This window comes from Apteryx mantelli, chromosome 1 (assembly GCF_036417845.1).
Source record: "Apteryx mantelli isolate bAptMan1 chromosome 1, bAptMan1.hap1, whole genome shotgun sequence".
In the NCBI taxonomy this organism is placed as follows: domain Eukaryota; kingdom Metazoa; phylum Chordata; class Aves; order Apterygiformes; family Apterygidae; genus Apteryx; species Apteryx mantelli.
The window spans coordinates 27,951,716-27,976,139 of NC_089978.1; the positions used below are offsets into that span (position 1 = coordinate 27,951,716).

The 24,424-nt window shown below is 35.3% G+C and overlaps 1 protein-coding gene across 1 annotated transcript in view; it reads left to right on the plus strand.

The window, feature by feature from the left end:
- NBEA (neurobeachin) overlaps window positions 1-24,424 on the plus strand; it is a 539,268-nt gene that overhangs the window by 237,054 nt on the left and 277,790 nt on the right. The window contains exons 32-34 of the mRNA XM_067291201.1: window positions 7,754-7,908; window positions 12,074-12,200; window positions 16,999-17,126. Of these exons, the coding sequence (XP_067147302.1) occupies window positions 7,754-7,908; window positions 12,074-12,200; window positions 16,999-17,126 (410 nt within the window). The remainder of the gene's footprint in view (window positions 1-7,753; window positions 7,909-12,073; window positions 12,201-16,998; window positions 17,127-24,424) is intronic.

The window sequence follows — 24,424 nt, forward strand, 5'->3', positions numbered from 1 at the left end:
ACTCTTGTTTTTGTATCTCATTTATTATTTTTGCAAAATGCAATAATTTGCATATATTTTCTATACTTAGCAGAATTATTTCAATAGGAAGCATTCTTGCATATGCATAAATCCTTGAGTTCTTGGAAGTGAGATCAGTTATTTTTGCTGCTGTTAAACATCCTTATTCACTTCTAATGTTTTACAATTTCATAAATTGGAATATTATGGGTTTGCATGGTTTAAATGCTCAATAAAGTCTTTGCAAGCATATTTTAAAATATCAAAAGCCACTTTTTGAAATATTTTAGTCTTTTTTGTTCCCTATGGAATGTCCTTGGGGCCAATTTTAAAAATATGCTACAGAAGGTGGACACTCAGTGAGATTCCAATCAGGGCTGATACGTATAACTGCCATAAGTACTGAGAAAGAAGGCATTTAGAAAGTACTTTTAGATACATAGCTATATTTTTTATATGTAGAAGTACTACTCAGAGTCTCTGTATGTTTTACTAGAATAAACTTTGTTTTTTACTGATTGACAGAATGGGAAAAAGACAAGAATTCAAAAGGTAAATTTAAGATGAAGAGTACTAGAGAGGAAGATTATCTTCTCTATCTTAACATGGATTGAGAATGTACCATGGATGTAATCATATCAACTAAACAAACTTGCTTGAACGCATAATTATGATACTTAGCATGGGTCTTCTCTAAGAGTTTTTTTCTACCACTTTAAGAAGGAGCATTTAAACCAATGCTAAGAATTGTGGAAAATCCCATCTTAAAACTTCTTTACTGTGAGGGCGGTTATATACTGGAACAGCTTGCCCAGAGAGGTAGTGGAGTCTATCCTTGGAGATATTCAGAACCCAACTGGACTTGGTCATGGGCAACGTGCTCTAGATAGCCGTGCTTTGAGCAGGGGGATTGGACAAGATGAGCTCTAAAGGTCCCTTCCAACCCCAACTATTCTGTGATTCTCTGATTCATTATTTATCTGTTCTATTATTGTGCATCTTTAGGAGATCACTGTTTTACACTGGTCTACATCAGTCATTTAAGTGTGGTATCTAAATTAGGAGACTACATTCACAGTATAGTCAGTAGAGTCTCCAAAAGATAATAGCTGAAAAATAGATTTCATTTTCCTGAAAACTAAAACCAAGCAGAATGAATTATGAATAAACAGTTTCTAATTTTCTTTTCTTTTCTTTTTTCTTTTCTTTTTTTTTTTTTTTTAAGTTTGTGATGAAAAATAATTGGAGAAGGCAAAACACCTTTCCTGTGAATCAAGTTGGGTCAGTTAGAGTTGAAGTTTCTACCTGGAGAGGCATTGCATTCCCCACTACTTTGATTATCACAATAGCTGGTAAACATAGGAATGAAAAACTTACCAGTAATGTAGGAATTAAGTGATTCATCTTGGATACAGTTAGCTCTCAATAACTTTCATGATTTTTGTGCAATGGAGATTTGGGTCCAAGGCAAAGAGTTGAGAGTTCCTTTCCAGAATATCTTTCCTAAGGTAGCAGTTAAGATACACTCCAGAGAATGGGAGATACGTTTTTGGATCCTGTTAGACAGAGAAGAGAGCTGAAGTTGCATCATTTGAACTCCTAGTGAGTGTCTTAACCACTGACTTGCTGAATACAGCCAGGAAAAAAAGGTGGAAGTACACCTTCATCTCAGCTGTTTATTTAGAGAAAATTCATCCTAAACTTATGAATAGGTTAAAGTCAGCCAAGGTGGGGTATATTAACCCTCAATTTTTTTCATCAAGCTGTATTCTTATCCTCTTTGTTTATCATTTAGCAATCTGTAAACTCTTCTGATAATCTTTGTGATGTGCATCTTTTCATATTCAGTGCCTGGAGCTGTAGCTATATCTTAAGTGAAGTTTTATGTATGTGTTATCAGGAGAAAATCAGCATCTCTTTAACATGATTAACTGGAAGTACAGCTGAAAATTACACTGGATTTTTGTCTTGCTTAGACCCCAAGAAGTTTTTGTAAAATCGCTATTAAAGCTTTATTGACTTTAACAGAACGGCTGCTTTTCAGCTGTTGAGTTCTGGATTTTTCAGCTGTTGAGTTCTTGATTTTTTTTTCCCAGTAGATACAGGATTAGGTTCCCTACCCATCCCCAGTTTACACCTCATATTCTTTGTTCCTTTGCAATTTTTTCTTTTTTCAGTCATGTTTGTGGCACATAATACGTGACAATTTAACATATATTCTGTTCACCTTCTTCTAACTCATTAGATTACCAGTATTTCCACTGCTGGCTATTCAACCAAGACCATTCATCTTTCTTTAGAGTTAGCATTTCATATCATATAGTCTTTCCTTGTTTCTTGTTAATATTTAAGATCATTTTAGGTGCTTGAGCTAATTTATCCTGAATGCAAGGGATGTACTAGTGCTTAGAAATTTCACTGAGGTTATAAATATTAAAATTCACTCTCTTACCTTAATGCAGTCAACCTTATAGAGGAATGTCTAAAGTAGGGTTCAAAATGTCGTATTAATACATGCTAACAAACACTTGCTAAAAATACAAATCAGAATCTGGGGTAGAAGTCAGGAAGAACAGTGAATAATCAGCAATGTGCATGTTTTATAAAGGACTGAACATTTGTATAAGTATGGAGAATATGCATAACTTTTAGACAAGATTTATTAAACCTTCTTTTCAGAGGTTGGATTAATTTAACTGTAGAAAGAAGGTGAGATGTAATATCAAACTATGCCCCATTGGTCTACTGTGATTTCTTCTGAAACATCTGGCAGAAGTTGCTGCTTGACATGGAATGCTTCTGTGAAAAATTTTCTCGAAATCTGTACTATTTTTGAAAAAGTACTTATTGAAAATTCTCAAGCTTTCTGCTGCTGTGGGAGGAGGAACAGAGGAGCAAGAACGTTAATTCAGTCTTATAAGGTTTCATGCATCCCAGAAAAATGTACAGTAATTTTAATGTAATTGCCAATGCTCAAATAGACAGTACACGAAATCCTGTATTGAAAGCCTGTCTCTGACCTCTTGATTGACCAGAGTGACTAAGTTTGAGGGCCTTTGGATATTAAAATGGATAAAAGATTGTGTTTGAGGGCCTTTGGATATTAAAATGGATAAAAGATTGTGTTTGAACTTGCAAAGAGGTATAGAATATGGATCAGACTGAAAGATTTTTTTTATTTCCACTTTCTCTTTTTACAGTTCAATAAATAAATAGTATTATTTTCGATCTCTATATCTCATGTGAATTACTACTACCACCCCCCCCCAAAAAAAAAAAAAAAAAATTCTGTAAACATTTGCTGAGGGTAGTTAATGAACCAGCAATGCCCAAGTGGTATGCAGGTGGATCAAACACTCAGCTTAAACATGATTTGAATTCAGGCGTGGGTTTAGAATTTGCGAAGGACGCTCACACAGCAGCAGGCTAACAGTGAGTTGTCACAACTCATGTTAGAATTGTAACTACCAGATGGACAGAGAAGTAAAATCAGTTGTTATTGTCAATTATTACTGAGCTTTAGTTGACTAAATCATAGAGGATCATTTGGGACCATGATGATGTGATTCAGAAAAATGTGGATCTGTTTGGAACATTTTTAGAAAACTGAAGCATGTTGTATAAAACAAGACCTAAAAGGAAGTTACAGAAATATGTATGACCTTTTCATCTAGTCTGTAGATTTTTGTTCCTTAATGAAAGAAATATCTGAATGCCCAACAAAGATATATGTACAGCATCTATCACACTGAAGTCTTCCATTCATGTTGTCCTCAGGTAAATAATTATGCTTCTTACAAAAAAGTTTTGTTTTGATTTGCGTGTTGTTCTCACTGTGTATACTGTTGGAGTGGTTTGATTGGCTAAAGAAGGTTTGTGGTTTTTTTTTTTTAATTTGAAAGCAGTCAGTCATTCTCTTTCACCTTTCTTGTTCTGCTGCTACACTGATCGTTTTCCACATTTTTGTCCACCCCACTTCATTGTTCATATAGTTTCTTAGCCTTCTTCATCTGGATGTCATTCTATATTCACTCACAGTATTTTGTTTTATCACTAGGGATGCGAAATTTTGACAAGATTACCATGTATGACATCATAAAACTGCCTTTTCTTTCAGGCTAGAACAATAATGTCTCACTCATTTTGCATATTCTTATTGGAGAGATGTTTCTCATGATGTTTTTTATAATTTGTAATTTAATGGCATCTGAACTGTCTTAATATCCTGATTCAGACCTACAAAGGAAAGTCAAGAGTATGTAGAGCCTTAATATTTACATAATATGGGGGGATTGTCCATTCTTCCCATGGGAGCTGATTTTCAGCCTCAGACTAAACTCTTAAGAAAACAGGCTGTAAACTTTGCCTTTCTGGGAGTCTGGCCCATTGTGTCCGGGAAGTGAAGCTAAACATGGTCTTTGCTTTGGAAAGTTCAGTGATGTTTCAGGTACTCTGAAAGACCATTGAGCTTTTTGAAGATAAAGAGGAAGACCTTGAATTTAGCTTCATATTCTTTGGAAAGTAGGAAATACTTTTGCAATATTTCATCAGCAATTTAGCAGATACCAATACCAAATCTTAAAGGAGGGGAAGGTGATTTTATTTAAAATAAAAACTGAAACAAAAGATGTTTCACTTGCGCTCTCACAGTCTCACATTCACAGGCACTAGAATGTGTGTGTGTTTAAGGAGTCCGTCCAGCAGTCAGGCACCAGTGCAGGGTACTCAAGCCATCCATCCAACAGTCAGGCACCACAATGCTTGTGTCCAGATGTTATCCAGGAACCATTGCAATGACATAACAAGGAACGCCAGCTGTCAAATCCTCCTCATGTCTCTTGGGTTGGATATGCCTTTTTGTACCTTTTTGGAACTCACAGTCATCAGTGTCTCCATCCCGTCCCACCTTTGTCAATCATCAGGATTTGTTCACTGTTTTTTGTCTCCAGATGTGGGTATCTTGTGAAGCTATGCTTGTGAAGCTCATGTTCAGGTCTTGAGAACCTGCAAATCTAGATACCATTAACATGGACCATTCTGAGGGCCTTTTTCGTGCTGTGTGTTCCTTCTTGTGCCTCAGCACCAAGACATTTCCGTTCATTCTCCATTCATACCAATCTTTGGCTTTCTATTGCAGTTCTCCGCAAAGATGCTGTAGGTAGTGAAAGATGGTAATTTCCTTGCAATTAATGCAATCAAGAGATGCTTCTGTTTAAGATTCAAGTCCTGATTTCTTCTTATGTTTTTATGGGACTATAAGGGACTCTATTCTTGAGTACTCGGTATTGCTGAATACCCAGAACTCAAGTATTTGATTGAAATATTAATTGAGCTAGAGATCTCTGTGTGTGCATAGAAGTTAATTTTAGGAAATTTCGTAGTGTTAAGGAGCAGATTAATCTGTGTATTTAAACCTGGCTATAATTGCCTGTAGAGGCTGCCATGTAAAATCTTCATATCAGCAAGGATTGTAAGAGATTATTAACTACAAACCAAAACAATTATTTTAGGGTTGCATATCTTAATTAGTAGATTACTGTGCAAACTCCTATTTTCCTAATGTAAATGGGAGGTGATAGAAAACCATCACTATGCCTAGGATAAGCTTTCTGTAATGCAATGCTTCAGGGTCCTGGTGAAAGCCATCGTTCAGAATATGGGGACATTAACTGGTGCTGTGATCCTCCCCTAAAAAGAGTGAAAAAAATGTTTATGGCTCATTTTATACACTGTCATCAAAATAAGCAGAGATCACCAAAAATGACATTTGTATGTAATCACAATGGCATCACCAATGCAATTTGCATCACCAATTACATCTACCTGGAAGGGATTTAGACTAATATTTGAATTAAAATCCATGGAAATGAGAGGTTAGACATATAGAAACAAATTACAGTACTATAAAAGGTTGTTAGGCACCTCTTGATTCATGGTAATTCTGAGGTAATTTATGTTGTTTTACTATTGCTTTGAAAGATTATTGAAGGATATTGAGACTGATGCTTCCTTCAGTGTCCTTCATAAAAAATAGCCTACTGTCCATGTATGCTTGTGTTTGGTATAAACAAATGCTGATGTCTAGTAAAAGCAACTGATGACATAATCAGTTCCTCCAGCTATGACTGGGTATGTTTTTAGCTTCCAAGCTTCCAAGAAGGTAGCAAATACACAGTTTCTTGCAAATATCTGTCCACATTCTTCATTATTCTTGGTTGTGCTTTGTTTGGAATATGGAAAAATGTCTTACAGGTTATACTACTCTGATAAATATTTCTTTATTATGTTCTTTTTTTTTTTTTTTTTTTTTTTTTTTTTTACTTTACCTGTACCTTTCCCAGAGCTTAGGGCTAGAGCTTCATTCTTCTTTACAGTCTAGTAATGTTTTTAGCAAAAGCATTGGAACTCTTTAGATTTAGATTTAGATTTAATATTTATCAGTTCAGATAAACCCGTATGAATTTATTCCTGTCTTCATAGAATCCTTTTCTCTCTTTTGTTAGCTAACTGAAAGAGTTCCTTTCCTGAGTGATTTTTTTTGTTCCAGTCCCTCTAATTGAGGTGAAATGTTTAAAACAAACTGGGAATGAGACTCCTAGTCTCATTTGTTTAGTGAATAAGGATAATTAAAGGAACTGTGTTGCAAAATGTGTCCTTATTACCAATGGTTGCATTTTCTTGCTCTTTTATTTGATCACCTGATTTCTTTTAGTTTTAAAGAAAGTGTATCTGCTAACTTGAAAGCATGTGTGTAATGATGAAAATATATTTTTGACATTTACAAAAATTATCTGTTTCTGGTTTGGTTTTCACTTACGTTTTCTACTGAAAGAGTTTTTAGTAATAGGTTTTTTGTGTAATAAAGAAATGGAAATACTGAATATGAAATAAAATCCTGAATACATGTAAACATACCTGTCTGACCATCACAGATGACCGTTGCTGAAAAAGTATTAATTAAATGTCCCTGTGATCTTTTCCTTCTTCTTCTCTTTTAAAATGTACAGCAAGTCTTTTGTTCTGAGATTTGAAAGAAAAGAATAGTTTAAGATTAAATGAAAATGTATTTGTCTAAATGCAGTAGGTCATATATTTTTGTATGAAAGCCCTGTTTTCTTCTTAAAAGCTTACAAACTCAGGACTGCTTTTTAAATATTATATTAAAATGAGAATAATATCAATATTTTGCAGCTAAATATTTACTATATTGCACTTTGCATGTTCCATTTACATCTGCGTGTTGTTGAGTTAAATGAATAAAAAAGTTTTCCACAAGACTGAGTGAAGAATTATGTTTGATAATCAACTGTATTTGGAAGTAGAAAATATGCAAGGAACTGAAGAATCAAGTACTGTATTTAAATGTTCATATGACTTTAAAGAACCCTGTCATCTCAGATAGCTTTGATAATACCATCAAATGGCTTATATTCATTTAATACTGCACATACATATACTACTAGTATGCTACCATCGTTTCAACACTTAACATTTTCTGTGCAAATCTAGAACACAAGTGCTAATAGTGGTCTCAACAACATACCAATCAAGTGGTGTGGTGTTTCCATTTTATGGGCGTTGAGAGAGAAATTGAGTGAGTTTTTCCTAATCACAGGGAACTGCAAACCATGCATTGGAATATTAGACATGTTTCTTTTCAATAGCAGTATAACAGACTGGAAATCTATAACAAAAAAAAACTTCTGGTCACTCCAGTGCAGGGTTTTAGTAATCTGCTGTTTCTTTTCAACAGGAGTGTGGTTGTACCAGTGAAGAAACCCCCGCCAGGCAGCCTTGCTGTCACCACAGTTGGAGCGGCTACAGCTGGGGGTGGACTGCCACCGGGTAGTACGCCTAATATATTTGCTGCAACAGGAGCTACACCAAAAAGTATGATTAATACAACAGGTATTGTCCTTAAATATTTTTGTGACTCTCATCTTTTCCTGTTTGTTTTTTGTTTTGTTATTTTAATGGTTTTTTTAAATCATCTTTTCTGTGGTTGTTCTTGTACCTTTAAAATAAAAACCTAGAAAGATTAAGTCTTATCCTTTATTAGAGATGGTGTTTTCTGTTGGTGTATGTTTATAATCTTCAGTAGCACAAATTGGACTTGCAAAGCCTTAAATAAGTGAATAAATACCTCTAATATTGTTTATAAGCATAGTTTAGAATGGAAATGAATTAGCTTCTCCAGTGCTCTGCAATAAGGGATATTAGTATGATTAAGGAGGGATATTAATCCCTCCTTAAATGTCAAAGAAAGTAAAGACTACTAGCTACTTGTGAGTATATCCTAGATTGTGGAGAATTAATATTTTTAGCAATTATTATTTGTCAGTAAAAACTGTTATATGATTTTGGGGGAGTCTTTTCAGTAAGATCCAACTTAAATTAACAGTAATCATGTCTTATCCATAGTTGTTCATTAAGTGACCTATACAAGGAGAACAAGTCTTTCTTTTTTTTTTAATTGTTTACAGTAATGCTGATAGGATTGTCTATCTTGAAAGAGTCTGTAGATCATGGAGACTGTAGAAGGTTATATCAGAAATGAATCCTTACTGGGAGAACAACTGATGTTTACTTAAATGCCTTTTAAATTGCTGGCCATGGTCTGTTTTCTTTCCAAACTAAGCAAAAGCACTTGAGAGAAGAGCTCTCTTCAAGGATATCACAACTTCAGTCAAAGGTTGAGGAAATGAAAATCTCCCTGGGGTTGCAGAAAATGGAGGGGGAAGCTTTTGGCATCCTTCTACTTCATGGAATAAAATGAAGATACACTCGTTTTTTTTTTCTTTCCTTTTACAGATTACCTTTAATACCTGGTAATAAAACTTTGATTTTTCTCAGAATAAAAAAATCTAAAAATCTAATTATCCTGAGGCAGATGGGAGGAATGAATGCGCTGATTAATGTTTTCACTTCTATGAACAGTTCCATTTGTGTAGCCACTTCTGTTAATCTTGAATGGATTTCCTTTTAGGTACTTTTATATCATGCAAAAAATATGCTGCATTGACAATCTTTTTTTCCAAATGATATTGAATAGTGTAAGATTTTCAGTCTTCTCAGTGATTTAAGATTTGAAGTGTTTAGCTGGAATGTAATAGTAGTTCTTTGTAAGTAATTCCCTTTAAAAATCAGTCATTTCCCCAACAATGTTCTTGGTAGAGGACAGTATTGCAGATACCATGGAATGTTCTTTGTGGATTAAAGTCATGATTTTAGATCATGTATCTTTTTTTTTTATGCAACCCTTCTTTGTCTCCTGCTCTATGGATTTCCTTGATTTATGAGAAAGTATTGATTAGATGGTTATTCAGCAAATATCAGATTTAATTACTCAAAATTATATATGTACTGAACTCCTTTACTGATCTTATTTTGGAAGGCCCTTTATGCCTGAATTCATCTGAATGACTTTATTGATTAATTCTCTTAAGAAATAGTTTAAAAGCTGTTTCCCGTCCAAATTATTTTACAAGTCTGAATTAGATACCAACATTTTAGAAATGCTAATTGCATTGATGACAGTAAAAAGCAGTATCACACTGGAAACATACAAATATATTTTAGTTAAAAATGCTCAGTTCACAATTTTTAATTAGGCTATGCCTACAGTAGTTAAAACAGTGATCATATATGTCTATTTCTGAGATGTATACATGAAGTATACAGAAGCCATCTGGTTATATACTTGTAAAGTCTGTAAAATTATCTGGATTATTAATGATGTTAAATCAGTATATAGAATTTCATTAAACAACCCTTTTTTATGATGGTTTTAAAAAAAAAACAGTTTACAAATTTTTAGAAACACTGGATGTCCCCCCAAGCCCTCTATGTACAGTTGTTTTTACAGTATGTCGCAGATATTCTGCACACCCAGTTTTGTCTTTGAGGTGTGTTCTATGCTGCAGTTTTGAGAGTGGTGTTTTGGGTTATTCTCTCATGGATTGCAGTGTTCACATTCCACCATCTGCCATCACGGTCATGGTCGGTGTCACTGTCCCAGTGTAATGAGATGCATGTTATTAAAGCCCTTTTAGTCCTGTGAATTTATCTCTTGGGAGATGGGTTTCCTTCCTTCCTCTCTTATTATAATAACCTGTTTCTGTAGTTTTTAGAGTTAATTTCTGTGATTCATATCCTTGATTCCTTCTTCTATGTTAATCCAGTAGTTCTAGGTCTGTTTGACCTTCTCTTCTGGGAGCAAGTGATTATAGCTGGTTAAATAACATAGCAACTAATTTTTTGGACAGAAACCTTGCTGAAAACGGTTGACTGTGAAAGAAAAAGGGAAAAAGTAATATATAATATGTAGCATCCTTTTATGAATATAAATATGTAAATAATATACATGTGCATGTATACATATACATATGTAAATACACACACACACACACACACACACGTATATATATAAAATCTGTTCTCCTCTATATGAAACCTTAATGCTTCTATGCAAACTTTTGTAAGCTCCCCCATTTCCAGCCAAATTTTGTGGTTCCTAGCTTGAGAGAGATTGCCTACTGTATGTTTTTGTGTTTCCCTCTCAGTGTGTCTGGGTACATTTTACAGTTGTATTTAGTCCAAGTCAGAAGCCTAGATGTCAGCCATAACCCAGCTCCCATTGACGTTATTCAAACAGCGGACTAGATCAATTCCTAGTTGAAGGCCTGAACCTCACTAGCCTCTCTAGTGGTCAACATGCCCAGCAAATCCTACTGCATTTCTGTATTGTTTTGAGTGTAAGTTTACTTAAATGGGCCAGTCAAAAGTCTAATCTACACCTTAATTCTTTCACCAGCAAAAATTTATTCAAAGGGAAAACAAAAAATACTCTTCTCTGCTGCCAGAGAAGGCATTTGGCCTCTCTACTTCCTTGTCAGCTGGCTGCTTCAGCAGCTAAAAAAACACAAAGGCTTTGTAGAGCTTTATTTTTTCATTTGTAGGAAACAGAAAAATAGCCTCCCTGTATGATGTGAAGGACAGTGCAATGTCAATTGCTAAAACTGGCCAGCAACAGGGAATTAGCAGTTATCATTTTTAAACAGTAGTATATTCGGGAGTTGTCCACCTCTCATTGCTACATTAGTGAAAGCTTCCTCGCTGCCTGCCTGCCTCGCCTCTGGTGGCACTGCATTCCCTTTCGCTTTTCCTGCCTGCTGCAGGACTGTTGGTCGATACCTCTGTTGCAGGGGTGCATTGCGCAGTGGTTGCATAGCACAACAGTAGCGGCATTTATCACAACGCTTTCACTGCTGTTCGTGATCACTATATGCCTTTTCTGTGTCGCTTCAGAGAGTCTGAATTCACAGTGCTGTTTCAGCAAACAAGAGAGATGGGCACTCAGAGCCTAAGTTTAGCCCTTAGCTCTGACCCAGATCACATAAGTATAAATGTACACTCTGTCTGCATCTACCTCTGGGCAGCTGTTTGCAACCCATTGAAATCAAACCCCAACCACCCCCCTACTTTTGAGGTCTTAAAATTCTTCTTGACTCCAGGAAGGAATTTGGAAAAGTAACGTTAGAGTCTTTTCGGAGTACTAATATTCTTCAAACACTAGTTTCTGCCATTATTTCCTGAAGAACTATAAATTTGCTATCTTCACTGCCTTTTTTTTCATTTCTGTTTTATTTTCTGCCTATAGTTGCAACTATGCAGCCAAGAAGTTTGTATATATAGAAAAATAAAATAGTTAACTCCTATTATCCACTCAAGCTCATCTTAAATATACCTTTATTTTAGAAAGATCTTGCTTTACAGGATGATGTAAAAATGTTTTCATCTTTGGAATATGATTTGGGAATAATGAAAATGAGGTAAGGATTTATTTTGCCTGATATTCAGTAGCTACTTAAGTTTATTATTGTTATACTCACAAAATAAGTAATTAATTTATATGGTATTTGTATACCATATATGCCAGTGCTGTTTTTAATTGTTTTAGAACAAGTAAGAATATCTATTTTAAAGTAGGCGAATAAGGAAAGGTCTATATTAAAAATCTCTCAAAGTTACATGTTTTCAGACTGAATTAAGACCTGTATTTTTTGGGGAACAGGTGCTGTAGACTCAGGATCTTCTTCTTCCTCTTCGTCATCCAGCTTCGTGAATGGTGCTACCAGCAAAAATCTCCCAGCTGTCCAAACAGTTGCTCCAATGCCAGAGGATTCAGCTGAAAACATGAGGTACCTAAGTTGTATCTTTTCATATTAATTATAATTTCTCTTCCGACAACCTCATACATACAGAATAGTATAAAAAGAAAAAAAAATAGCTTATTTAATATGTATTATTGTAGTTATTTGTATAATTCAGTATGTATTTATTTATATGTTCAGTACTAAGAACGCACATACTAAAATAACACTTCACTGAGCAGTCTAACTTACTAGAATTATGCTGGACACTAAAGCTTCATTAAAAGTAATTCTTTAGTTCATGAGCTTTTTACATCTTTCAATAACGGTAGTGAGAGTTTTCCTATCAGGATGGAACGCAAGCACAACAACCTACTCTTGGCAACAGAGCATCAGCAAGTAGCAAGAGAGGCCCACGCAAATTTTTCTGAGCAAACAAAAGCCCTACTGTAAATTGGAGGGGATGAAACCAGGCACGTGTATTCATGCAGTTAACTATATGGTGCGCTAGATCTGAGTTGGTATAGCAAGAGACACATGCCATGGAATGGTTAATACCTCTCTTATACTGACTGATAGCCAGGAAAATACCCTCTAAAATTACTATTACATTATTTGTTTAATAGTTTATGACGTTTTAAAGATATTCATTTGTACCAGGGCAAACATAAAAGACAAATTTTGGACCTTTTCAAAGTGCACCCATATCTGCTCTAAAAATGTTGCACCAGGTATGGTAAGAAGTTGCCAATCTCCATTAGTTGGCCAGACACTTTGAGGTATAGTCTTAGGAAGGTGGGAATTGAGACAGCAACCAATCCAGCTGCTCACAAGCCTACAAGCTGTGCAAGTTCTCTTTCCATGGGAGAGTTTCATCCACTAATAAACTAGAATGGAAGTAAACTTAAATCAAGGACCCTAGGTAATCTGTAAAGAAGTTATTGGTGTTTTAGTGGTTTAACACACAGTACAGTACCTCTTTTTGCTCATCCTCTCTGAAGTCTCAGATGAGTGATGCAGTTGAAATCCCAGCAGTGGGTGTGGGACCAGTGTAAAAGTATGAGGGCTCTTGGCTACACTCCAAAAAGGTATGAATGATCAAGGAAAGAATGATGATCGTGATTTTATTTATTGCTAGGCAGTGTTACCAGGCAAGTTAATAAAATTAAACCACTTGCTTTGCCTCTTGTCTTCCTCATAGATTAGGAATGTGCTCCTCTGAGAGAGAAGAAGCGGTGAAATCTTTTTTAAAGTCAGATACTGAACTGTGCCAAAATTAAATTGGATTGAATTAAATTTATTTTTAAATCATTTTAACCAATGCAACATTCATTTTTTTCACAAGTATTTCGAAATGTTTTTGCCCCAGAAGTCAAAAAATCTTCATTTGCAAAATTTGTGTTTCAAAATCAAGAATTCAAATTCTGAAGTCAGAATTTGAACTCAGAAGTCATTGTACTCTGAGTAGTGGCTGAAATTAGTGGCTGAAAAAACTAATATGGAACATTATATTAAAAATGTAGATAATCAATTTAATCTCTTTTGTGGGGGTATCCTTACCCCCCCTTTTTTTTAACCTTTTCTTGAAAAAAATCTAGAACTTTATTTTGATACTAGATAATTTTTGTTTTTCTTGCTTTGGTTTTGTTGTGTGTCAACTTTTACATGATTAAAAATCAGAGCTGTTTGTGGGGTAAGAGAGCATGAAGTGAAAGGCAACTTATCTAAGCCTTCCGTTGTAGCAGCTGCACAGCAAAGAAGGTGCTTATGGCTGTGAGCTGAGCAGGCAAGGGTGAGCAGGAAAATGATCCTGGACTCTTTAAATAGTCTTGATTTGGAGGTAGAGGTTTGGTCTGCAATAAGACTGGGAAAGTAGCATACTTGGAATTAGGAGAGTATGTGCCTAGACCTCAAAATATCTTCTCACAACCCTGCTATTACAATTATATATGATATCTAAGGTTATGGGTCTTATTACTTGTTACATTTGATACTGCATAATGTTACAGAAATTGTATAATAGTATGGAAATTAAACATTTTGATCTTGACTATGCAAGCATTTAGTTTTCTCTAAATATTTTTAATTGTCATTCTACAAAGAATTTTGCTTTTTTATTCTGTTTTTTTATTGTAAACAGTGTATTTTAATGTTAAAATAGAAATGCTGTTGTCTGACCAGCTATGATTCTTATAATACAATTTTAAATTAAATTCATAAAATTGAGAGAACTGTTTCTTTTCTGCCACTTCAGAATAATGCATCCAGCACTCTACCAGTTCAGAATGATAATTCTAAGTGTTTGTACTGCTTCCCTGAATTTCTGTCCTTCTTATGCATCCCATGATATATTATCATGCTTCATTTCAAGTCTTTTAAGAGTCTTTAGATATTTAAAAAAAAAAAAAAAAGTAGGCATAGAGAAGTTGTATTGATTTAGTTCCAAAGAGCTGAGTGGCTAGATTGCTGGACAAAGAACAAATTGATTCTCCTGTCATTTTACATTCATAGTCATGTTACTTTTGGCAAGAGGAAGGGAAACCTATAGAAAGTATATTAGCATGTTACTAGTCCTTTTGAGGATAAAATCCTGCTACAGATGTAAGTCAAAAGGTTCAAATAACAGCTTCACTGTATGTTTTTAAAATATTATTATTGTGTTGCTTTTTACAGCAGGGAACATGAAAATTTCCAGAATTTTTTGGCTATTAGGACATAAACTGATGGTTGCGCTCTAGAGTAAGTTTTTTATTGAAAAAGTGAGAGTTTTATCTGGAATTTTATCACTTCCATTGAGAAAAAATACTGGTCTTTAGAAGCTAGGTTTTTATTTAGTTCTAACATCACCACACCAAGAACTGTTTCAAAAGAGCTGCTTTGGTTCCTTGAGGTTTTATGCTGTATAAAACGGTGCATTTAACAAAACCTGTTCTTGCCATTCTTGATAGGTTTTGTCTTAACCTCTGTTTTCACAGATTGAAATAAACAGGTTGCATACCAAAATCTCTCACTCAGTAGAAGTAAATCTCATATATTATTTCTTTGTGATCAACTGAAGTAATAAGTAGTAAGAACTATCCACAGAATTATTTGTTTTTTTCTCACAGTTTAAGAAGTAATTTTTATCTGACTGTCTTACTGTGCTCTTTTAATCTTCCTAATCCCAGTTTCTCACCTTTATGTAATTTATTTTCTAACATGTGTTGCTTTTAATCTGCAAAATAAATAATCTTGAACTTGGAAGCTATTAAGAGTTTATTTATTTGCCTTGAATGTCCACAAATTGAAAGGAAAAAACACAGTATTAACTGTTTACAAAAACTTCTTAAAAGCTTAGTTCACTCATGAAAACATTAACCCCCATAGGATGTTTAGAGAAGTCTCTAGCAGCAAAAGCTTGGGTAGATTCATGCAGCAAATGTAAACCTCTGTCTAAGCTAGTCACCTTTTTTCAGGTGTAGTCAATAGAGGCTTTAGCATAGTGAAATTTGCTTCAAGTAATCATCTAAAACAGGTCAGATTCGAAAGGTTAGAGAGGTGAATCCCTCCGTAGAATATTAGAAAATCAGTGTCTGAATACAAAATAGGAGAACGGCACATTGAAAGCAAATAAGCTGTATGACCTCCAAAAAATCATTTTAAGTTATTGGAGGAAAACTTTCAATATGTTCATAATGTCAGCTTTGTTTTTAAATGGAGACATCTTCATGTGACCTGTATCAAGAGGTTCACATTTATTTGTAGTTTATACGTAGTAGATACCACTGAAAATTTAAGTGTCAATGTGCATTCTCTTAGGTTCTATCAATAACTGTGACTTCGTCCTATAATCGTGCTTTTAAATGCTGATAATATTTTGGTGCTCTAATTCAAGCATGAAGAAAACATTCCCCACCACAAGCAGTCTGAGAAAGAACACCAAAAATGCTTGGTAGCCCAGAATGTAAAGTATGTCATTTCATTTATACTTTTGACTAATAGTTTATTTCTTTGTGGTAACACACGAAGTTTTAAATCTTGGTGTAAGACTTTTATGGAGAGGAAGAGTTACGCTCTGTCAAGTTTTGAAAGGGGAGAGGGCAACTGTACACAAAAGGAAGCTAAAGTGATACAGTCTTTCAGAGAGAGCAGCATAGCACAGGCTGAGGTTTTCATGCTATTGCTAGACTTGGGTCCTCAGATAGAGTAGTATTATTTCTAGTATTTAAGAATCAAACAGAACTCGCAACACTGCTTCTCGTTGTACACATACAAATTAAGGAGCTTTCCATGCTTCAAAGAGTGTATAGTCTCAGCAGGCAGAGAAGTAGAAATAGAAAGGCAAAGTGACTTACTAGGATCATGTTGCCTCAAAGTTGAAAAATAGAACATTGGTTTTCTTGGTTCCTGAGCTAGTATGCTGCCTTGTCTAGCATCTCAGTGTCAGATGTTGTTATCTGAAAGCTTGAACAAAAACCCCAAAATTTTAATGGTTATTTCAGATGAAGAAAAACTTCTCTTTTCATGCTTGCAAATGCATATAAAAGGATGAGATGAGTATAAGCTGAGATAGGTGCAATAGATGTGTACTTGAATATCTGAGTTTCTTCTTAAGTTATTTAAAAATGAGAAAAAAAATTATCTGTTTTGGAGTATTTATTAAATATTTTAAAACTTGTGAGGCTGTCAGGCTGGTGATTCTGACATAACATTTGCATAAGGTGTTTTAAACATTGTAAAGTTCATCAAATTATGATCATTCTGTTTTCTGAAGAAACTTACAGCATCTGTTAAAAGCAGATATGATTTGCCATTGTTTACTTTTTTGATAATTTTTCTTCCACTTATGTTCTCTGTTTTTTCACAGTATCACTGCAAAGCTTGAAAGAGCCTTGGAAAAGGTGGCCCCCCTCCTGCGAGAAATTTTTGTTGATTTTGCCCCTTTCCTATCCCGTACATTGTTGGGCAGCCACGGACAAGAGCTGTTGATTGAAGGTACTGTAACTGTTATAAGATCATAATATTTTGGCTATTAGTCATTTGATATGAACAGGAAGTGAATGTGTCATTTTAACAAGATTTTATATAACTATTTTTGATATATAAATGAATCAATTGTTAATGTGTTGTGATTTCACTTCCTTACATTTAACTGAATTTAAAGTAATTAAAAGTGATGACTCTCCCCTTTTCTAAGTGATAGGCTGCATAAATATGCATTCTGTCATCTTGGAATTCAAAAACCTCTCTATAATTTGCTTTTTCCTCAGAATAATTATATTATTATACATCTTTCAGACTGACTTTGAGAAACTGGGGGAAAATATAATCAATAGTGTAATCAATTTGCTTGGATCAAAGGAAAAAGAGAGTGGTCCAGAATGGTTGATACATGCATATAGGTTTGGTAGGGACACTATTTGCTCGGGTGGATCAGTTGAATTCACACAGGCAGATAAGGAGTTATCCCTAGAGGGGAATAAAAACTGGTGTTTCTTTTAAGAAAAATATCCTAGAACACTTTTAAGGATTTTATCATTTTTTATGTATTGTCTTTACTACTTCGTGGTTATAAAATTTGGGGAAAGTAGTGAATCCTCCTAAGTGAAGCAGTAAATAATGGAGAAAGAAAATAATGGAATGCAGAAATCAGTGCAAATGAAGTTAGCTAGTGCACCAAGTAAAGAATCAGTGCTAATACAACTAAAATGGTTATGGGGGAGTTGGAACAAGCATGCACTGCTCCCACATCGTATACCCGGAGGAACGTATTCCTTCCTGAATTATTTTTATACACTATATGCAAAGAGCTAGTGTTTATTGAGGGGAAAAAAAAGTCATTCAGGCAAAGCTGATAATGTGTGAAGATATACGCAGAAAAAACACAGCTTTGTGTTCAAATTCTTTGGGGAAAAACTCCTTCTATTATACATACTTTTTATCTAAATATCAATCTTTCTATGGTCTAATTATTCCCTGCAACGTGGCCCTGTTTTATTCTTAATGATAGAAATATTTGCACTTTGTAACTGATATCTTCTAACTAGCCTTTTCCTTTTTTGTCTATTTATTGTTTAATACAAGGAATGGTATTGTAGTGTGGTGGTTTTCAGAGGCTTCAGTTACTTTATACTATTTATTTTATAACTACAAGAAAGTTGCTATTCTCACTTAATGACACCTGAAGTTAATGAGTTGGGTGGATTCCATTCTTAAGTGTTTTATTTCAGTAAGGTTAATTGCAAACTTTTTAGCAATATTTAGCAATATATATGCTTTTTTGTTTGACAATTGTTTAATTGCACAGTAATTTTTGTACAATACAAATAAAATTGGCTTGGTTTCACCTGAGCTCTTTTATAGATATAAGCAATTCTTCACCAGTGCTATTACAACTCTTTTGGTCATAATCATAGTGTGAACAAGGCTCCAGCTGTTCCCAGCATGTGACAAAGCTAGAGGCAACAGGAATCTGATCACAGTATGGCAGTATGATCTTTTGTCATTGCCTGTCCAGGTAGAGGAATGATGCTGTAGCCTGTAGCATTCTTCTGATGCCCACTTGGACTGCCAATCCAAGCTGTGTCCCTTTTAGGACTCAGCCATTCAATTCAGTCTCAGGAGTAATTGCTAATGAACCAAGCACTGAGTTCCAAAGAAAGCACCATCTTTCCAATCACTTTTCCTTAATGTTATGTCTAACCATCCCTTCAACTGCTCTCTTATTCTTCAGTTTGAAGAACCCGTGTTTTGTACCCTAGAGGTTGAAATAGCGACCTGTAAAAGAAAATCCAAGCACAACTTAGATTTTAACACAGCAGGCCTCAGGACTTACATTTCTGCTCCTTCCTTCTAAAATATTTAGGCTCTTTTTTGTCTTAACAGGGAACTCTCAGAGCTGCTGCTATAGTCCTTGTCTACCTCCTTTCCTCCTTTCTTTCTTCATGGCCTGTGTGAGACCCTTGATCTACACTAACTTGCCTAGTTAAGTTCCCTTTAAAAGAGAATTCTAAATTCTCTGCTGGTCCATTACCTGATTTACTTTGAGAAATTTCCTGTCATTCTTTACTGAAAGCTAATGGTGATCTTATCCCTTGAAAGTGCTTTGTATGTAATGACTCTGCGAAACAGAGATTATTAGTGGAGTGATTCAAGATGTGTGAGTACACAGAATTCCTGTGGGGCTTTGATGATTTAAACTTATTTTATTCTTTGCGAGCAGTAATTAGCTTGGAAGTTTTATATGAAATAATTTGTTGCATTGTTTTATTTGCAAAGATTTTAGTTATAACAATTATAAAGTAGCAAATAAACTTTATTTAATCAAGTCTGGAGTTGCTGTCTATTTTTCAAATTGGTTAACATAAATATATCTGTTGTATTCTATAAAGTATATTTTCTTTTGATTATTCAAGCTTGAAACATAAAAATACCTTCATTCCTCTTGCTGTCTTTGAGAATGTGGTATAAAGCATTTCCCTGTCGGATTTTGCTAAAATCTGAATACCTTGAGGCATCTTTGATAGCAGATGAAGTTGTAAACTTTCTTTGGTGATGCTTCCTTGTGTGTGCGTGTGTGCATGTGCGTGTGTGTGTGTGTGTGTGTGTGTGTAAAAATTACTATATAATTACAGACTTCTTAAGAATATGAACAGTTCTATAACTTAGGTTTTTGCATATTGGGGAAGGATCCCAACAGAAAAGGGAGAGGAATAAAATTAATTCTAATACTTCTAAAATAGGTTAATTATGCCACCCTTCTAAAAGATTTGATGCTGTGAGACAGGTGGTGTTGATGTATATTTGGAAGGAAGCACACCACTTAGTTATGGTTTCACCTCTTTGGAACAGTTGAGCTGTCTCAAACTTTTGTTGAAAAAACTTGCAGTCATACCATGCCACCCTATTTTCCTTTGACTTGTACTCTCATTCTGTCCCAATATTTGGCTGGTTTACTGTTTAAGAAAATAATATTTAATATCTAAGCTGTGTCCTCTTAACTTCTGAGTGGAATTGAAATGAACTAGCTACAGTGTCTGGACAGTACGAGACCAAAGACTGGGAGCTCTCTCACCATTGTTCATTTTCAGGTTTGTTCTTGTAAATTCCCAGACATAGCAGAGGAACCCTATCAAGTAGTAATCTGATATTGCAAAAGATACTTATTGGTAAAACTTTTTCATCTACTTACTTTCTGAAATAATACTCATTTTTGCTCCTTTTCTCCAAACCAGTTCTTTCTTCAAAGAAATGTCTATATTGTTTATATTTCAGATGATTGACCAACATCCTTTATTATAAGTGAAAAATGTCCTCAGTGACAGGTTAAAAAATGACTGACTTGCAACTGAATGCAAATAGCTTCAAACAGAATATACCAAAACCAGTTCAATACTTCTGTGGTTCATCAGCTGAGTTTTTTCAATACCTCAGAGAACAGAAGTTACAAAGGTTAAAATTACCCATATAGAATCTAATTGGAAACAAACATGCAGTATGTATAGGTCACATATTTAAGCTTAGGAATGCTCATTGTGGAGTTCCATTTAGCACTTGGGCAGATATGTTTTCACTAACTCCATTTCCATATGGTCTGCAAATACCTTCCATGCAAAGTGCATTACAGCATTCTAGCTTTTAGGTGAAAATGTTGTGGGCAAGTGTAAACTGATCCATATCCAAAAGAAAAGTTATATCCTCTTTTTGTCAAGCACAGATGGGTAAAAAAATTTTTTCACTGCGGCTAGTCCTGGCGTGTCTTAAACTGTAACAATAGGTCTAAGTTCAAAACTTAGTCTCATGCAATTCTTTCCTTTCTCTTTGGTGAGATACCAAAATGAACTTTACCAGTTCTTTTCCTTTTGCTGTATCATTGCCCAGCTGCAATGCCAGCCAGGTAGCCCTTCTCCAAGTGAACTCTTACAAATTCTTTGCTATACATTTGGTGTGTTTCTGATACAGGCACAATTCAAATTGGATGAAACAAAATGTTTTCATGCTGATAGGAACAGAAACTGTTCCTCCTCATTAACTCACCACGTGGCCCTATGAAAATAATCAATAGAAGTGGTGATGGGCTAGGCCCATATTGGTATGTGACAGGAGACTTCTTGAAACAATTGAAAAATTGCCTAAAACATTCCTTTGAGAATCACGGATAGAACTTGAGTGCTAAATGGCTCTGCTTTTAAAGCTCCCAAAGACTTCAAGTGTGTCATCGCTTTGTGAGTAGTGGTTATTTATAACTGCTAATTAATCAGCATGACCACTTCATTGTAGCTTCTCTTCTACAAGAGAAAACCTGCCAATATTGACACAATTTGTGTCAGATCTCAGTCTAAAATCTTGAGCAACAGCTTTGTGGTAAGAAAAGCAGAGGGTAACCATTTTCCTAAGATACTGTAGTAACCTGGAAAATCCTGTATATACTTTCTGGAAAAACAGTACTTTTCGGTGCTCAACATTGCCTTTGGCTTTCTCTTAGAAACTTTTTAGAGCTTGTGTATTATTCTTGTGCTCAGAAGCACAGATGCTGTAAGGAGGGAAAAACTGCAGGATCCTTCAGAACTTATTTTCCTGTTCATACAGTTCTGTCACTTTCTTTCTCTCACTCTGCCACATCCAAAATATTTGTTTTGTTCCTGTGTCCAAGAATGTTTTCTTTCAACTACTCAGACTTCTGCTAATTGCTTGCCGGTCAGCAGCACAGCTTGTGATCAACGTTCTGACCAAAAAAAAGAAATAATGAAAAGTCAGTATTAACAGATAGAAAAGATTAAAGAAATACAATATTATGTTTTTAAGACTTATGTTAAAAGGAATTAGCAGCACATAAGCAAAAAATGGAGCTATTTATTGTGCAGAAACCCCTATGAGTCACCTTTTGAACCTACTTTAACATACTTATTAACAGCCTTGAATACAGTGCAGGATTGTGCCTGGCAAAGTTACCTGATTAGACAAAGGTTGCCTGTGTATGAAATGAGAAGCAAAGGCATTCTGCTGAAGAGATGTGTGAATCATTTTGTGGAATAGCTACAAGCCAAGAAAAAGCAAAATTTCAATACAGCCAAATGCTGAGTCCGATACCTAGGAACAAAAAGTATAGGCTATGCCTAGAGGACAGGAGATGAGGGAGGCAGCAGCCCAAAAGAATATAGGGATTGTTATAATAATTAACGTACTCTGAGCTCTCTCAGCTCGGTGCTGAGGCAACAAAGACTTGTCCAACCCGTGGGTGCTTAGAAAGAGGAGATAAGGAGGTGATTTCATTTGTGTGCACAACTTCAGTGAAACTGCTATTGCCTAGTTGTGTAGTCAGCACTTCAAGAAAGGTATGGACACACTGCAGGGGGAAGAAAAGAGCAGGGTGCAAGAATGATTGAGGGATGGGAGATAAACTCGGTGAAGTAAGATTTAAGGACCTTGATTTATTCAGTGTACCAAGGAAAATAGAGAAGTCAATTGTGGTGTGAAAAAGAAGTTAGATACTACAGGATGTTTTTGTCTTGCTATCAGCAGAATTCTGGGAATGAGCATATATAACATTGGAAAAGTTTACTAGGTTTTACCACCAAGTGTCGAGATCATCATTAGTTGTAGTCTTTACAACTGATTTAAGTATCTTTTTTAAATACAGTCTTCAGTCCAGCTTCTGAAGAGGAAAAATAGGATGTATTTGCTGAATGATTCTGGAGCTTCTGTGTGACCCTGGAACCTGTGAATCCCCATTGCCTCTGAACTTGAGCCATGCAAGAAATGGTAGTCTGCATTGACCTTAATTTGTTCTAACATTGTAATTGCTGAATTTATTCATATGTTCATATGCAGATGTGCTTCAGAGTCAGCTAGCCACCCGCAGGGGTCAGTAGGAAAAGATGTTTTTTCCTTGTTCTGCCATTGGCCAGATGCAGTCAAAATGTATATCGTCTTACTTTGAGGCATCAAAGATGGTCACTGTTTAAGCCACTGTGTGAAATAGATGTTTCTCCTGAGGTGGAAGAGGCAAGTTTTTTCTCATGTAGGTGGTTGCCATGCTGTATATGTATATACATAAGCAAACTGATTTTTATTTTTGAGTTAAGAAGTTTTTCAGTCATCATCTTGAAGGTCATTTTGGTATGGCTTCTGAGATATTTTCTCCTTTCTCTGTATAATGAAGCTTGTCTGTTCAGGCAAGCTTCATATAAGCCTCAAATCAGCTATAGTACGATCCTCAGATTCCAAAGAGAAAATGTGTAAATGCACAGCCATACATATACTTTAATGTGGTTTCTTGCAGTTATGAGACTTATGTGATAACACTGGCTGAGGAGCATCAGTCTCTTGCTCCTTTGATAACTTTTGAATGTGTTGGTCAGTTTCGATTAGTTTAACAGGGGAGGCTTAAAAGATGATATTTTTCTACAGTTTTCATGAAAATAGGTATCTGGGTAAAGAAAAAAGACCCTATAATATCTTGGCTGAGACAGTAGTTACATGTGTATTTCATCAGCTTAAATATCTGCTCTGCGCCATCATTTGAGGTATGCAAGCACAGTTCTATCTGTGATTGTGTAGGGAATAAATGGAAGGAAGGATTTGGTTGAAAAGTGACTCAGGAGTTGCAGCTGTGTAATATACTGCGTTGGTACAGCATTATGGATAGTGCAGGAAAAGGAATAGTAAGAAAACTGATTTAGCAGCACTATCATTCAATGGGTTACTGCAGCCTAAGAGAGAGTGCAGTATGAGTTCAACTCTATTAGGCATCAGAAAACCCCTGTTAGAAATCAAAGTGAATGTTAAAAATGCTTGCGTGGGGAGACTGTCATGAATGTTCAGCCTGGTGCTGTTTGTACTGTACCTCACTGAATGTGGTTACTCTGGTCAGTCAGGATCAGGAAGCTTACGGATTCTTTGGGTTGTACCGGAACATGGACTCGGAATTGGTTTTCAGGGCTAAGGAGTTCCTAATACATTTCTTCTCTGTCATTGCCACCTCCCAATCCTTTCTTCCCTTCTGCTCCAGTTGTCTCAGTGTACATTCTTCTGTCTAGTAAGAGATCATGCTGCCAGCTTAGGACAGTACAGTTAAAGCCAATCAATCCTTGGCTGATCCAAACCTTTGAGTTTGGTTTTCTTAACTTACGGTGCTTACAGATTAGTTGGGTGAAGGAGGTAGAATTTCTGTTCATAGATTTCTTTTTATCTTTCAACAAAAACATTTGCAAAAAGATCCTAGTGAAATCACACTGCTATCTGAAAACTTTTAAAATGTCCTATTTAGATAATTAAGTTGGAACAAGAATGAG